At 48.5% G+C, this 14,621-nt stretch overlaps 1 protein-coding gene across 2 annotated transcripts in view; it reads right to left on the bottom strand.

Moving 5' to 3' along the window:
- The window catches only part of MDGA1 (MAM domain containing glycosylphosphatidylinositol anchor 1), a gene marked incomplete at both ends in the record, with an annotated part of 146,597 nt that overhangs the window by 38,047 nt on the left and 93,929 nt on the right, over positions 1–14,621 (bottom strand). For both annotated transcript variants that reach the window (XM_082305931.1, XM_082305930.1), the window contains 2 exons: positions 10,227–10,378; positions 13,749–14,018. In XM_082305931.1, coding sequence (XP_082162057.1) covers positions 10,227–10,378; positions 13,749–14,018 — 422 coding nt within the window. The remainder of the gene's footprint in view (positions 1–10,226; positions 10,379–13,748; positions 14,019–14,621) is intronic.

Below are 14,621 nucleotides of genomic sequence, written 5' to 3'. Positions count from 1 at the left end.
ATTTTCCTGGGTTAGTACTTCATCACCACCTTGAATGGAAATGATGTCAAGCATTAACAGCATCAATTAAAGGGCTAGGATAAGTTTAAACTTGGATTTATTTCATTTTCCTTGCTTGGTGACCATTACTCATTAGGGTTTCCAGAGTAAATAATCATATTGCAAACAAAGTCGGCATTTGCTATTCACACCAGTGAACTGAAATTCATGCCTATGTCGTTCATCAGTCAAGCACACAGGTTCAGATCCGAGGGTTAAGCAAGCATGGATGGCCAAAGCAAATCCATTATTCAGTCTAAATGAGGAGTCCTGGAAGCTTTTTCTTCTAAATTGTCCTTAACAGGAGGCTCCCTTTCTGGGCTGAGACATACCCAGCTCCAAAGAGAGAAGCAGCTGCGACCTTCAGTAGCTACTGAGGACAGCTGGAGCCACCTAAGCCAGGAGACAGTCTCTCTCTCTCTCTTCCTCTCGCACACACAATCAGCTGCCCATCCTCATTAGGTGCCGAGAGCAGCAGTTTACAGCTTCCCAGAGAAGCCAAATTGGTGCTGTCATGAATTACTGTAAGTGCTTGTTCCACACTCTTCAATAATGTCTTTCATTAGGAGCTGATCAGAAAGCAATATGTATTTTATTAGCATATGTTCCCCGGTCTAAGAAGAATAGACCTAATCTTCACTCTGTCAGGGAGACAGTCAAGTAAAAGCCTTAACGGAGGCACAGCGTGACTGGCAACTTCACGAGCCATGGACTTACTGCGGCATCGCACAGCTGCACGTCCTGAGGAGGGGGAGCCCAGGAGCTGGAGAAGAAAAGGGTAAACTAGCACCTGAATCTGGTGATGGGTGGGAAGGGAGGGAGAGCGACGCGCTCCCCAGGCTGTGCAAGGAGCCTGTGTTGGTATCGCTGTGGTTGGTACTGAGGTAGACAGGTTACGTGTATGCCTAGCTACACTTGTTATCTCTCTCCTACCGTCTCACAGACATATCTTCGATCCTGAAGGCACATGTGGTCCTTCTGTTCCGACTGGAAGCTCTATACTGCTGCTGCAAGATCCTACCTGTTCTTGACTATGCACTGCAGAGCCTGAAATCACCTCTCTGTCTGCAGCATGGGCATAAGCTGAGTAAGGGACAATATCCCTCATGTTGCTTCACAGCCCCCTCCTGCCCAGAGCAATGGTTCCCATATCTTTTGAGGCTCACATCTGAAAACTGGCACTGCTCGGTGCCTTACTGGATCCAACTTTATACCCATCCCTAATCTCAGGGAGTACAGTCTCCTCTTCTACCCATTTCCTTGCGCTGGACATGACTGCCTGCAGCCAGACCCACACATATACTTATGTACTGTGCTGTCAGCACTTCTGGCTCCAAGGAGAAAAATCAAGCAGTCTCTCCATAGCCCAGGTTTGCTCAGCTCCAGCTAGGTTGAGGTCTGAGACATTTTGTCTATAATACACTTGTGACTTACCAAGGGAGACATGTTCCACCAACAGGAGTTGCCATCTCCCAGGCCTCTTTCTTTGGGTTCTCTACAGATGCTGGCAGAGCCCACTGTTAGGCCACCTTTACCCTTAAAAACAACAATTAATAAAGGATTGGGCTATTGCTTGGCAAGCAGAAACAGCCTTTGTGTGGGACTCTGGCCTTCCCAGTCTGGTACACGTAACGGGAGTTTATAGGTAAGTATCACTCCAGAGCCTATGGCCACCTCTAACTTGACTGCACTTGCAGTCCCGTCTCTAGTAAAGAAGGAGCAGGCAGCACAGCATATGCAGGGAGAGCCATAAAGCCCTTCACATAACTCCACGCTGCCTGCACTGACAGCATGACTGCATAAGTTTCATTTCTTTATGAAACACAGTCAAAACATCTATCTAGTGCCTATTCCTGCCTGTTTGTCACTAGCTATGGGAGAGACTACCTCGCCCTCCCAAACCCTTCCCCCTTCACACACTCTCTCGCCTTATCTCCAACAAGTTCTAGGAAGCAAGAGCCAGGAAAAAAACCCAAAACCAATAACAAAACCAAAAAAGGAAACAGAAACAACTGAGAGAAGAGGTGGAAATAGGAGGGGGAACAGGGAAAGGGAAGAAGGTGCACAAAGAAAAGACTCTGAAGCAGTAGGAGGAACATGGGCTGACTACTGAAAACAACAGATGAGCAGAGTAAATGGGAAGAAGCTGCATCACAGCCCATCAATAGGGACTCTCAGAAAGATTCAATAACTAGCATGTACCCCTTGAAGCCACCAAAGGAGTGTGGATAAGAGATGCACGCAAAGGACTCACTCTTATCTTTGATACCTGGCAAGCATTTTTCATTCTGTGCTCAGCTTTGTAAAACACAACCCAACAGCCTGCTGGATACGAACAAGCACAATGGTGTGAAAACAACATCTCGAGCCTGCAAGGCTGATATGAGGGGTATATTGGTTGGGGGAATGTGATTATCTCTTCTCACATTCTCCTTACCCTGAATGAGCACTGAACAGTGGTGTTAGGAGCTAGAGATAGATGAGATTTTGCTACTAGATGTGTTTTAAGATCATATGAGCCTTTCCAGCAAGATTATTTATACTGTTCTTCTCAGGCACTGTAACTATTACAAACAGAGCTAAGAGTGGGAAAACTGTAATTATTCCCTTGTACTAGGAAAGCTAAACAATATCCTGCTTTCTCTCTTGCCCAATCAAGTACTTGAATTGCATTAGGAGCAGTGCTTATGAAAAGTGAATGTTAAGACAAAACCTCTGCTGCAACCTTATGAATGCCAAGCCACCTTGTAAAACCTTCAGCTACCCTGTTTTGGGCAGGTTACCCTACTTACACTAGATAATCAGAGAAGAGAAATGGTATCACGAGGCATAACTAACCTGCCACCGCTCATATTACCAATTTTCCCAACTAACTGATTGCAAATGATCTGCGGACCAGGGATAAGCAGCTCAGGAAAACCATGAATCATACTGAAGAGCAATTTGTGCATGCAAAAAGACAGAATTAGTCAGACTAATTCATTAGTTAGGCATCGTTTGCTAAGCTCTCGTGGGCAAAGTGAAGTCTCAATAGTGGCATTGGAAGATGTTAGGCAGCCCTAAGGGGGAAAACTCATCCCACAGCTCCCAGCCATTTCCACTGAACTCACCTGACCCATTGGTGCCAGTCAGGCCTGTATTGAGCTTCCCTGGCCAGCCTTGTAGGAATCACTCTGATGCTCTGACAGGACTAATAACAACTGTGGCTGGGCAGACACCTCCGCTTGCAGTGAGCAATGGTCAGGAGGAAACTCTCTTCCTTTCCATTGGGTGGAAGCTCTGCTGTTGCTGACTTAGCCAGTAAAGAATACATACATGAAATGTGGAAAAAGCTCCTTGTTTCCCACCCCCACCAAACATCCAGCTGTCCTGGAGTCTTCCCTGACAGGACAGGTAGAGAGGACCTTGTTCTAGCAGCAGGTCTCATTGACACATCATCCCCCGTGAACAGATTGCTAGGAATGAAAAGAGAGATGGTTCAACGTGCTGTCAGCTGCAGTGACTGACGTTGTGTCCCATTTTCAGGCAGCAGAGAGCATAGCTGAGGCAGGATCCTGCCCTCTCCGCTCCCAAATGCCTGTGGCAAAGTTGCTACTTTACCCCCAGGTCCCACACAGAAATCTCATTAAGCTTCAAGCACAGCTTGTCTATCACATGCTATTGATCAGCCAGCTCTCCTTCCACCAGCACATGGCTGCCACTCAATCCCACTGTATGTCCCAAACCTCTCCTCCTCTAGCAGCCTAAAAAGGCAGTGTCACCTCTCCCTCCTCTTGCTTTCCCTGGCTTTGCATCATGATGGCTGTTCGAACTGTCCGCCAAGCACACCTCCTGTTGACACGCTGGCTTCTTTCTGCATCCTTTTCTACCTCCCTCAGGGCTGAGTTCTGCACAGCATCACGTACGCCACTAGCACAACTGAAGGCAATTGACTTGAGAGCGCAAATGTAATCTGCCTATTCTCACTGCCTGAACAAAAGTTGAAATTAAAAAAAAAAAAAGAAAAAGAGCATCAGTAGGGGAGATGGGAGCGTTAGAGCTGAAAAAACACCTTTTCCTGCTACAGAGGAGGGCTCAGCAGGTAGGTTGAACTGCGTTGGTTTGACATTGTCCCATACGACAGCAGCCTGTGATCAGACATCAAACTGGCAGCCAAGTTAGACAAAAAAGAAGACAGGACTAAAGAAGCTTTCTGGCAGGTGTGCCTTATAAGCCACGCTACAACAGAAGATCTGCTTTGAGATTCAGTCCTGGGCAAACGTGGTGAGGTGAAAGCCACTGCAGTCCCCAGTCCTAATGCCAGTGAGACAGGACCAGCACAACCTGTATCAAGTGAAATGACGAACAGTAAAGGGATATGCCATTTGTCACACCCCACACGTGTTTTGATCCATGCAGCATCTCGCATGCAGCCAGGGCCACCATCTGCTGCTTCACGGGAAGTCATGGTCCCTTCCTCGCTGCAGCCGGTTGGGACTGTGATGCTTTAGCAGGGAGAAGGAAAGGAAAAGGGACTCGCACATCCCTTTTCCATGTGCCCTGTCTATGTCCCACACCGGGGCATCAAACTGGGACATCTAGTTAAGCAGCCTCTCAGCAAGAGGATTTCTCAGTGGATGCGGCACCACAAGCCCTTTCCCTTTTCCAGGTAACACCAGGCGAGTGCACCACAGGTCACATTTTATCCAGAGCAGGATGAGGCCATACCCACTTTACTAGCCACAACTCCACCCTTTAAGCTTTTCATTTTCTAGTATGAAAAGCAGTTAAGAGGACAGCCCTGACTGCTTTTTTAGCTAAGGTGACATAAAACCTCACCATAACACCTCCTCAGCTCCTGCAGCCTCCCCCAGCTGAAAACCCCACCACAGCACTAGTGGGGGGATGCACAGGATGGGGCCACTGGGGGCTCGGTGCCCCAGTGAGCCTCGGGATGAGGGCTACCGACCCAGCCCTGTCGGCAGCCCTGTGTGAGGTGGTTACCTTGGTGATGGTTGCCCAGACAGCATGTAATCCCCCGGAGGCAGCAAAATGTCAGACCCTTGGTTTACGAAGGGAGCTCGGTCACCCCCGCCTGCCTTGTGCAGAGCTGCCTTCTTTCCTAGCCCTCGGCGTCCCCCCGGCCCTGAGGTGCAGCCCGCAGGCCACCCCGAGGCGCCGGCTGCTCAGTTTCCCAAACAGCTTTGCCTGAAGCCATGGTTGTGTCTGCAGAAGAAAAAGGATTTTGTTCACCTCCCAAAGCACAGGGCTGGGCTGCTGCAAGGGCCATCACCCGCTCAAGTACACCACCACCTGCTCGAGTATGCCAGTACCCCCTTGAGTACACCGCTTTTCTGTGTTCATAGCCTTTCCTAACCTGGGGCCCAATAAACAAGCGAGCTTGTAATATCTAGAAGCAGAGAAAGCAATACTGCATGTGTCTGTCTTGCTTTTATACTCTTCTCCAGACACTAGCTACTGCTGAAGATGGGAGGAGACAAGCTTTTGGTGTGGATGTTCTCACTCCTGATGAATACAGGGCTGGGTGGATTATCTTGCTCTGGAAGTTTGTTCTACCTTGGCTGCACAAACTAGCTGCTTATTTTATTACAGGGTTGCTTACAAGCAGTGGAAGATACATCCAACTTCACTAGGCTGGGTTCCTCATGTGCCAAGGGCCACGCACGTGGGTTTATCAAAGCATGGTGGTGCATGAATGGGGGAAGCATAGTGGTGCAAGTTAACAGTTAATGAGTTACCGAGTTAACAACTAAACATTTATGTAAAAGACTATGGGCTGGTGCACTGCTTGCTCATCCTCCCTTTCGAGTAATACCAGCCCTGCTCAGTGCGTGAAGAAGACGAGAGACATCCCTGCCCTGGTCTGCGTGCCCTTGGAGGGGCGTCTGGCTCCGCGCGCTAATGAAGCCAAAGACAGACAGCAGTTGACAGATGCTGCTGAAGTGGGCTTAGAGGAGAGCAAAAGAACAACTCAGAGGCAGAAATGAAGCAATACAGATCGGCAGCCCATGGGCCTCGGCATAAAACCTCTCCCACTGCGTTGCAATGGCCGTCAGCAGAGTTAACCTTCCGCTGTAATCACAATCATTAAATTCCTGCTAACGCCCCTGTCCTATGTCTGTCCAAACAGCTCTGTTATCTGTCACCTCCCCACACGGTGAGCCCGGCTCCCCACTGCCGCAGCTCTCATTAATGCTGCTCTGGCTGGCTGATGAGGCAAGTGGCAGCCGGCTCCGGAGCCCAGATGAGTTTTGTAGACAGCAGGGGATGTTTATCCAACATGGAGGGGATGAAAGTACAAACAAAGAGAGACCATACAATTACTCAGGCATCGCACAGGGCCAGTCTCATTAAAGACAGTCTCCCTGACAGGAATTAATCTGAAGTGACAACCCAGTGAGCTAATTTAGCAAATGGGTCTGGGGCTTGGCCCAGTGCAAATTTCAGGGGTCTGTCTGGCAGGTAGAGCTGAGCCTGCGCTAAGGAGGGGAAAGGCAGGAAAGTGTTAAGCTGGCCCCGTTCTGGCCCAAGCCTGCGTATCAGAAGGTATGGAGGAGACGGCAGCCTCAGGTCTCCTTGAGGGGCACAATGAAGATTAAACTTCCCTACTGCACCAATACCTTCTCCTTCCTCTTTCTCTTGCAGCCTCAGGTCACAGATGGGTTCCAGCTCATTAAGTGCACAGTAATTCTGCCACTATCCCCTGTAACCGTAACCACCAGCCCAACTCAGATCTTTCTTCCAGGATGCAACCTGCTTGCAATATTAGATGGCTTTTCATTTCTCTTTAATGTTAGAGCAGAGCTCTGGTAGGGGATAAAATACACAGAGAGAAACAAGCAACTTAAAAGGCTTTTTATTTTTTTAAGCAAAGATCTGGTTTGGGGAGGATGCTTTGAATCCCCAAGCAATGAAAAACATTTTCAGTTGGAGTGCAGTGCCTCAGTGCCTTTCTATCCTACAAGAATACACAGAAGAAAAAAAGCTGAGCAAACAAATAGCCCAAAAGCCTCATGGCATCTGCCCACAACCAAACCACTCAAGGCTGTGAACTCATTAAGTTCACTGGCTAAGGCAAAGTAAGGTGGTCGGCATTTGGATCAGTGGCCTTGGAGCAAGAAAGGAAAAACCTCCCAAGCCGTCAGGACAGACGTCTGCGAGGCCCCTGCCATTCCTCAGCGGGGATGTTTTCCCCTCCGAGTGGCCACTCAACACAATGCCGCTGCCTAAGCACACCTGACCGACGCACTCCGGGAAAGAACAGCCTATTTGCTGAGACATACAAGAGAGGTTTTACAAGAAGCTTGCTCCACGTTGATATCATATGCGTTTTGCCTGGGTCAGTGGCTCCAAGCTGTCGGGCTGTTTATTTGGTTTTAATCGAAAGTGAATTCTTATTCTACTGGAACTGGTACCTCTGCTGTGCCGCTCAGCCTGCTCGGCAGTGCCGGGAACGATCAGCTCTTGTGGAAATGCACCTGCCCGTCTTGCTGGGAGCCCCCATGCACCGCTTAGGAAACCAAATTCCCCCAGACTGCTTGCAATCCCCCCAGGAATGCCCAACCAGTCCTCGGAAGCTGTTGAACAGGAAGAGTTGGAAGAGCCACAGCACCAGCCAATTAATAAGCAGCACTTTTTACTCTCGCCCAGCCCTATTTTCAGCAGCTGCAGCAAGCAAATTTAATTCAAGGGTTCCCAGGTGCCTTGCAAAGCATCCTGCTACTTAGGGATCTTCGTATTACATATGCCAAGAGCTCTTCATACAAACTGGGGAGAGCAAAATGAAAACAGGCAAAGCATTTTACAACCTGTGGGCATCCCAACTGGCTGCCCTTCAAATTCCAGCTCAGCAAGAGTTAACATCTCCCAGACAGCCGCTCACCGCCCTGAGACTGCAGGCTGCTGCTGCTGCCCCATTCATCCTTAAGATGCTGAAGAGCACTTGCCACCGACCACTGAGGCTGGGGAGCTCCCAGGGCTAGAGGAGAAGGTGGGCGGGCTGGCTGGGTAAGCTTTCATCAGCTTGATGCTGGCGATAAATCAGTCGTGACTGGCTGCGTGTAAGGCCGGTTTTATCTAGGGAGAACATTTCACTTCAACCCTAGCTTTCTAGGAGGATTTTTGTGCCACCACAGCTTCTGCCTAGAAGCCAGTGTACCCAGTGAGGAGGGCACACAGGCAAACGGCGGCTCCGCATTCAGGCAGACAAATCTCCTTTCTTAAGAGCTCTACAGTCAGCAACGCTTTTAAGCTTTTGAGCTTTTCACAGTTATATTCAGTAATGTCTCCACGTTCTGTGGGCCAACGATGGAACAGCAGGACATGAAGCTTAGCCCAGGCACCCCAGCACGGAGAAGAAGGTGCGACAAAGCAGAAAAGCCTGCGGGATGTGGAAGAGGGTGACGGTGCAAGGGAAGGAGTGAGACGTCAGGAGCTGTCACAAGGCTGCTTGGAGCCCAAGTGAGGCATCACGGGGCAAACGCCAGGAAGGCAAGACAGGAGCACAGAGGCAGCTCTGGGAAGCGGCAAGTTGGAGACAAGAGGGGATGTGATCCTCTGGGACAAGGAAATGAAAAATGCTCAGTGAGACCTCAGTACGGCACACGGAGGTGGACACCTCACCATGAAATGCAAGTGTCTTCGTCAGAGGAGGGCCAGGAGGAGGCAATACCATAGAAGCCTTTTCCAGAGTGCTTCCTGCTTGTGCTTGACAGAAGTGGGGACAAATCTCCCCTGCTTCCTCCTTGCTCCGCCCTCATTCAGACCCAGGCCACTGCGATGGCACCTGTAGCCATTTCTAAGAGCCTACCCATACATGAGACTGGGCTACAGCAGGGCCACGGTATAACACTCCTCTAAAACACACCACTCAATAATCACAATTATGTAGCGATGTTGCAAAAGAAACATTAACAGCAGTAACCAATGAGGTATGAACAAAACCAGGGGGGGTTAAATTTGCACGGGCACTCAGCTTTCCTTCATGTCACAACTTAAAGCAGAAATGTGATTTTCCCTTTTCTTGATCCCTTTCAGTAGAAGCTCAACGCGGAACAGATCCAAGATTACTTTCAGGCACTGTGCAAAAGGAAAAAAAACCTCAACATCACTGGAGAAGGATAAAAATCACAAATTAGTTCATTGAGTTGCAGTGCTGATAATAGCAAAACTCGGCTAAGAGGGAAGGGGTACTATGACAAACTGCCTTCATTATTAGAGGCTCCCCTGTGTCCTGTATTATTATTAAGCACTGACAATGTGCTCCACACAGTTTGAGTAACAAACAAAGGCTGCCCCACCCCAGAGAGCTCACAATCAAATGGAGACATAAAACTGGAGCCTACTGTGCAGTACTAGAGGAAAGAGACGCTTTGGTCTTTTTAATGATTTTGTTTTCTATCTACAGTAAACAAACTTTTCCTTGCAAAATACATTTGCTTCCAAGCTACCACTGAATGGCAACAACCACCAATTTTAAGTGTCCTCATTTTTAAAAAATGTTGAACGCAGGCACTTTGCTGAGCGTGGATGAAAGTACCTGGCAATCCTGCTAGGTAACTGTGCTCTTTAAAAACATCAGACTCTTTTCCCTAACCTGCTCCAACCAGTGATCTCTTCAGATTTCCCTCAGTTCTTCCTCCCCCCCCGGTATGATTTCTCTTTAGACTCAGAAACCTTGAAACCCACTTCTCTTCCCCTGCAGAGTTCATATAGTCCAAATAGCTTCATTACTGTGACAGTATGAAAGCCCTCCTGCAACACAAACAGCTGATGACTTTTTCCTGTAGTTCCTGCCTGGAGAGCTCTTCAGCTTATTCCCTTTATTTCATATGAGCAAGGAGGGTGGAATTCCACTCGCTTGAGTCTTTGGCCTATGAAATCTACAATACCTACTAACAACTGTGGGGTTTTGTTCACATTAAAACCCTATTCAAAACACTAAGCATGAACAGTCCGATGGGAGGCAGCAGGGCTTTGAAAGCCCTCGATTGTACCCAACACCAAACGTAAAAACAACTGCCGAGCTGTGCACTCGGCCTGTCTCTTCCATCCGGTGGGGAAGGTGCAAGACCATCAGGGTCTGGCAATTTCAGCTCTTAATCGGCAAGGAGACATTGATGTAACTGCCTCCTGAGAGGTTGTCTTCCCAAGGGCACGCGCTGAGGCTCCAGAAGAGCAGACCTTACCTGCCGGACTTCCAGGCGGTACTTGAGGATGGGATCTACAGCATCGGGCTCCTTCTGTGTCCACTGCAAGACGTAAGAGTAATTCTTGGATTGCTTCTGGCTCAAGGTGGGGTTCGGAGTGTCATAGTAAAACTCTGGGCTGTAAGCTTTTGCTGGAGGGGAGGAAAAAAAAAAAAAAAAAAGAGGGAGGAAAGTAAACAAGTGGGATCAAGTGGAACATAAATTACAAAGAGATGTGGTGACAGTGGAACAGCTCTGCTCACCCAGCTCATCCACCTGCCTTTGACATGATGGACACCTTTACTATTGTAGCTGGTGTTGCACTGATGTGCCATCATTTTCTATGAATCACTACTGCTTTCACAGCCTAAACTACTGGGAGGGTTAGCAGCCCTGCAACACCAGTAGGGCATGACTGACACCAGAGAAGGTGGGAACAACTTCAGTTCTCCAGCTGGAACCAGCTCTAATCTTTTCTCTCTTGCTTTGTAGTTTAGAGTGAGGTAACAGCTTTAAACTGGCATTTCTTCTGTTTCATCTGCTGCTTTACAGAGTCTCCTGCTAACAAACCCCGAGGAAAGATCATTTGGCCAGTAGGTCATAGGAAAAGTGCTATTTATCACACAGGGACCATGGCATTAAAAAGGAGACCTTGCTCCTTCTGCATCTCCCCTGCCTTGGCAACACAGTGCTCCAGCCTCTTTGTAACACGACAGTCAACTTGGCAGCAAAGGGGATGCTGACCTCAGCTTGGGTAAAAACAGCAGGAGCTTTTGCAGGGGCGGAGAGGTCTTTTCTAAACCCACGTCTCCCCTTAAAAACAGAGGGTAGCAGGAGGAAGGGAAACACAGGAGAAACGATGTACCAGAGAGAAACTGGATGGTTCAGAGAAGGGATTTCCCATCATTTCCCTAGCTGCTGCTGTCCTGAACCACTAACAAACACGATTTGAAGGCTACTGCCATGCAGCCCAGCAGTTGGTGGACTAATGCACAGAGCCCAGAAGCAACTCAAGGTCTTACCCACAAGTGGTTTTGCCCTATTTGAAATTACCTTCATTTCACCCTTTTGGCAGGTCCTGTCCTGGACCAGGAAGGAGCTGGGCCTGAACCAAAACTCCCTTTTCTGGGTTCAGGTCCGGTCTTGACCTGCACAGACCAGAAAGATGTCTGAGCAGCAAGGGATGCTGGAGAGCAGAAGAGACATAAACACCATCTCCCCAGGCAGTCTGCTGTACCTCTCCACTTGAATCACAGGCCCTGCCATTCTGTGTGGTTATAATTAGGCTCGAAAGGATTCAATGTTTATTTTTTATGAACTCAGATGGATAATATTGATGTTTACTTCCAAGTCCTTTTCTTCTTATTATTTTTATTGACTTGAATTTTTGCACAAGCAAGAAGTTCAGAACCACCTCAGAGACTAATTGCTGCTTATTCAACTTGTATTGACTGTGGAAGTCAAGCTTCATAATGGATCCCAAAATAAAATCAGAACTGATGATAATCATCATCTTGCATGATATTAATACCTTATTAATTGACTCCAAGATGGAAACGGAAGCTAAAAAAAAAAAAAAAAAAGCCTTCTAATAGAAATGCGGCACATCAAGATACTTTGGAACTTCCTTTCTGGGAACTTTTACCATTGCTGGAAAGTTTTGTCTTTCACTTACAGCTGATGGGAATTGCTGAAGGTTATTCACTCCATCTTTCAGGGCTTTTCTGCACTTGTAGCTAGTAGGAGAGAAGGTGGTGACCGGTATGGGCTGCCCTGAGAAAGTGCTCAAGGGGAGTGGCCTGGCTGTCTTGCTGCCCATTTCAGAAAGCTAATTTTCCATCCACAGAAGAAACTAATCCCATCCTGGGCAGGTTTATGTACTCTGTTTCCAATACACCTGCACACCTCACAGTCACAAATGAGTCAGTGCCTCCCTGTCAGATAGGAAGGTTTATGGTCCTCCTTTCACAGAGGAGAAGCAGAAACAAAAAGAGACTACGCCATTCTCTCCGCTCACTCAGGAAGGCCGTGGCAGATGGGAATTAAAACTCCAGCAGTCCCGAGCCCAAGCACAGCAGTCTGGCCATCACATTATTTTTTAGGTTGCTCTACAGGCTCAGAAGGTCTAATTGATTTGTAGTTGTCCAGGACACAAGCAGAGATGTCTGGAGCTGAAAAGCCACCATCAGATACCAATGCCTTGGAAACAGAGAAGGGATGCAGGAAAATAAATGCTTGTTGCTTTCCTGATGACTGGTCTCCAGGGATGAATGCTGCTTTCTGCTGAGGGGATCTTCTCTCGTGGGGCACAGTATGGCACACTGGGTGGCAATATGTATTTGTTACTACTTCCAGCAAGAAATTCAGATCCTGGGAGCATTCCCAAGCTTGCTAGGGAGAAAGTTTGCCATGGTGGCTCATAGTGGGATATGGTTTGCCATCATTTAGTTAGTGACATGACAGTTGCAAGCATATGAAAAAGGGTAGAGAGGGCCAAAGCTCTTGAGCAAAATCCACTGCCAGACAAATTCCAGGAGATCTCAAGGGGTGACAGCAAGGTCCTGAAAAGGGGCCCAAACAGTAGAAGTGGTTTGGGCTTCCCCATTTCTGAGAGCATCTCAGAGTTACAACATACCTGAGCTCTTCCAAACCCTGGGAAAGAGCTGCTTCAAAACCAGGCCTCTCTGGATGTTATTTATTCTCATTTGTTCAGCCCTGACTTGAAAAGTATTATAAATTGGCCCTGGTCTGAAAACCCAGTATTTTGGCTGAATTTACTGCTTATTAAGGCAACTTCATCGGAGAGCTTGTCTAGAAACTGGTGCCCAAGTCAATTCTGGGGTCATGGGAAAAACAGATTTAACGATCAGCTGGAGAGGCTAGGTCAGATGTGCGGTTTTAGATGCTATAACTCTGCCATCCCTCTTTGCAGTTGCAGGTGCTGGAGAGGAGCCCCGTTACGGTGCCTGCTGGGTTCACAGAAAACTGTGAGCAGCAAATCCACTGAGTGCTAGCATCCATTTCCAGCTTATGTTTGTCCTAGCAGGCATCGCAACACAAAGACAGCCAGTGGACACAGGGAAGGTACAGGAATACAACTTTTGTTTGTTTGTTTGTTTTTAAAGGGGAAATTAAATGGTTTTGGAGGCTGCTGAGGGGGATGTAGAGCCTTTCACTCCTCCTTGGTCAATACTTATTTACAATACAGGTTGTCCAAGCTTGAAAGCTGATGGGAGCCTCAAGTTTAAGTCCTGTATCTTTCAGGCAAGTGGTCAAACACTGCTAAAATGTACCAGTGGCTGCCACTAGCTGCCCCAGGTCCATCCCAGACTTGACGGACTGCCTGAGTGATGGAGGCAGATCTCCCTGTTGGCTTACGGAAATTCACCCCTTTTGAACACAGCGCCATGCACAAAGGAGGCAGCAGAGGTTGCTTGTACTGGCACCAGTTTATTGGGAGCAAGCTTCCCACCTCCATGACCCCATCCAACAGCTAGCTCTGATGTGCACTCTGTGACTTACCAGACACCTGGAAGAGGCAGGTGGAGACCCCTACATCGTTGGAAATGCTGCACTCGTAGTTACCGCTGGTCTCCCGGCTCACGCTGTCCACCTTCAGCTCCGAGTAGTCCTGCTGCTCTGCCAGGGGCTGCGCCAGAAGGGTCCCGTTGAAGCGCCAGACGGAGGTGGCCACCTTCATGGGGCTGCCCTTCAGCATGGTGCAGCGCAGGGTGATGCTGCGCCCCATGCCCTGGCGCACGTCCTGGAAGGCCGGCTCCACCACAGGGGGGACTGGAGACCAAACAGAGCAACAGACGGGGACGCCGTCAGTGAACAGCCATCTCACTCAGCACGGTCACCCCGGCAGTGCCTCTGAAGAGACAGGCACCTATGATTTCCAAGAGGATATTTATTTTCTAGTGGGAACCAGGCTTCATCAAACCTAAAGCAGCAATAGTCGTCTGACATCCCCTTATGACTGGGGCAGAGCCACCTCCCACCTCCCTCTCATTTATTAGGTAGGAGTGGCCTTTAGCAAGTATTCATCCCCTAGTGAGATGCTGCTTGGAGGAGCTACTGAGCCCTGCTCTTTCACGTGAGAAGTGCAACTCCAGCAGCTGAGCACTATAGCTTGGATCCTAATCAGAATAACCATAGTCCTCATACCCTGCATAAACTGCACTCTCTGAGCAAGCAGGTATGCTCCCAATCGGTTACATTCATGTTCTTCTGGTCAACATCCGACAGTGTTATCAGGGACACCATGTTCAGATGGAGGGATACGCATTGGCTGTCCCTACAGAGCACAGACCTGAAGGGGTGTTAGAGGGCCTCTCCCAAATACATCAATACAACATATCAGGGACTGGCTACAGGGACTCTGGGTCCTATTTT

Source organism: Platalea leucorodia (assembly GCF_965183815.1).
Source record: "Platalea leucorodia genome assembly, chromosome: 3".
Classification (NCBI taxonomy): domain Eukaryota; kingdom Metazoa; phylum Chordata; class Aves; order Pelecaniformes; family Threskiornithidae; genus Platalea; species Platalea leucorodia.
This window is presented reverse-complemented; position numbering and strand designations above follow the sequence as displayed.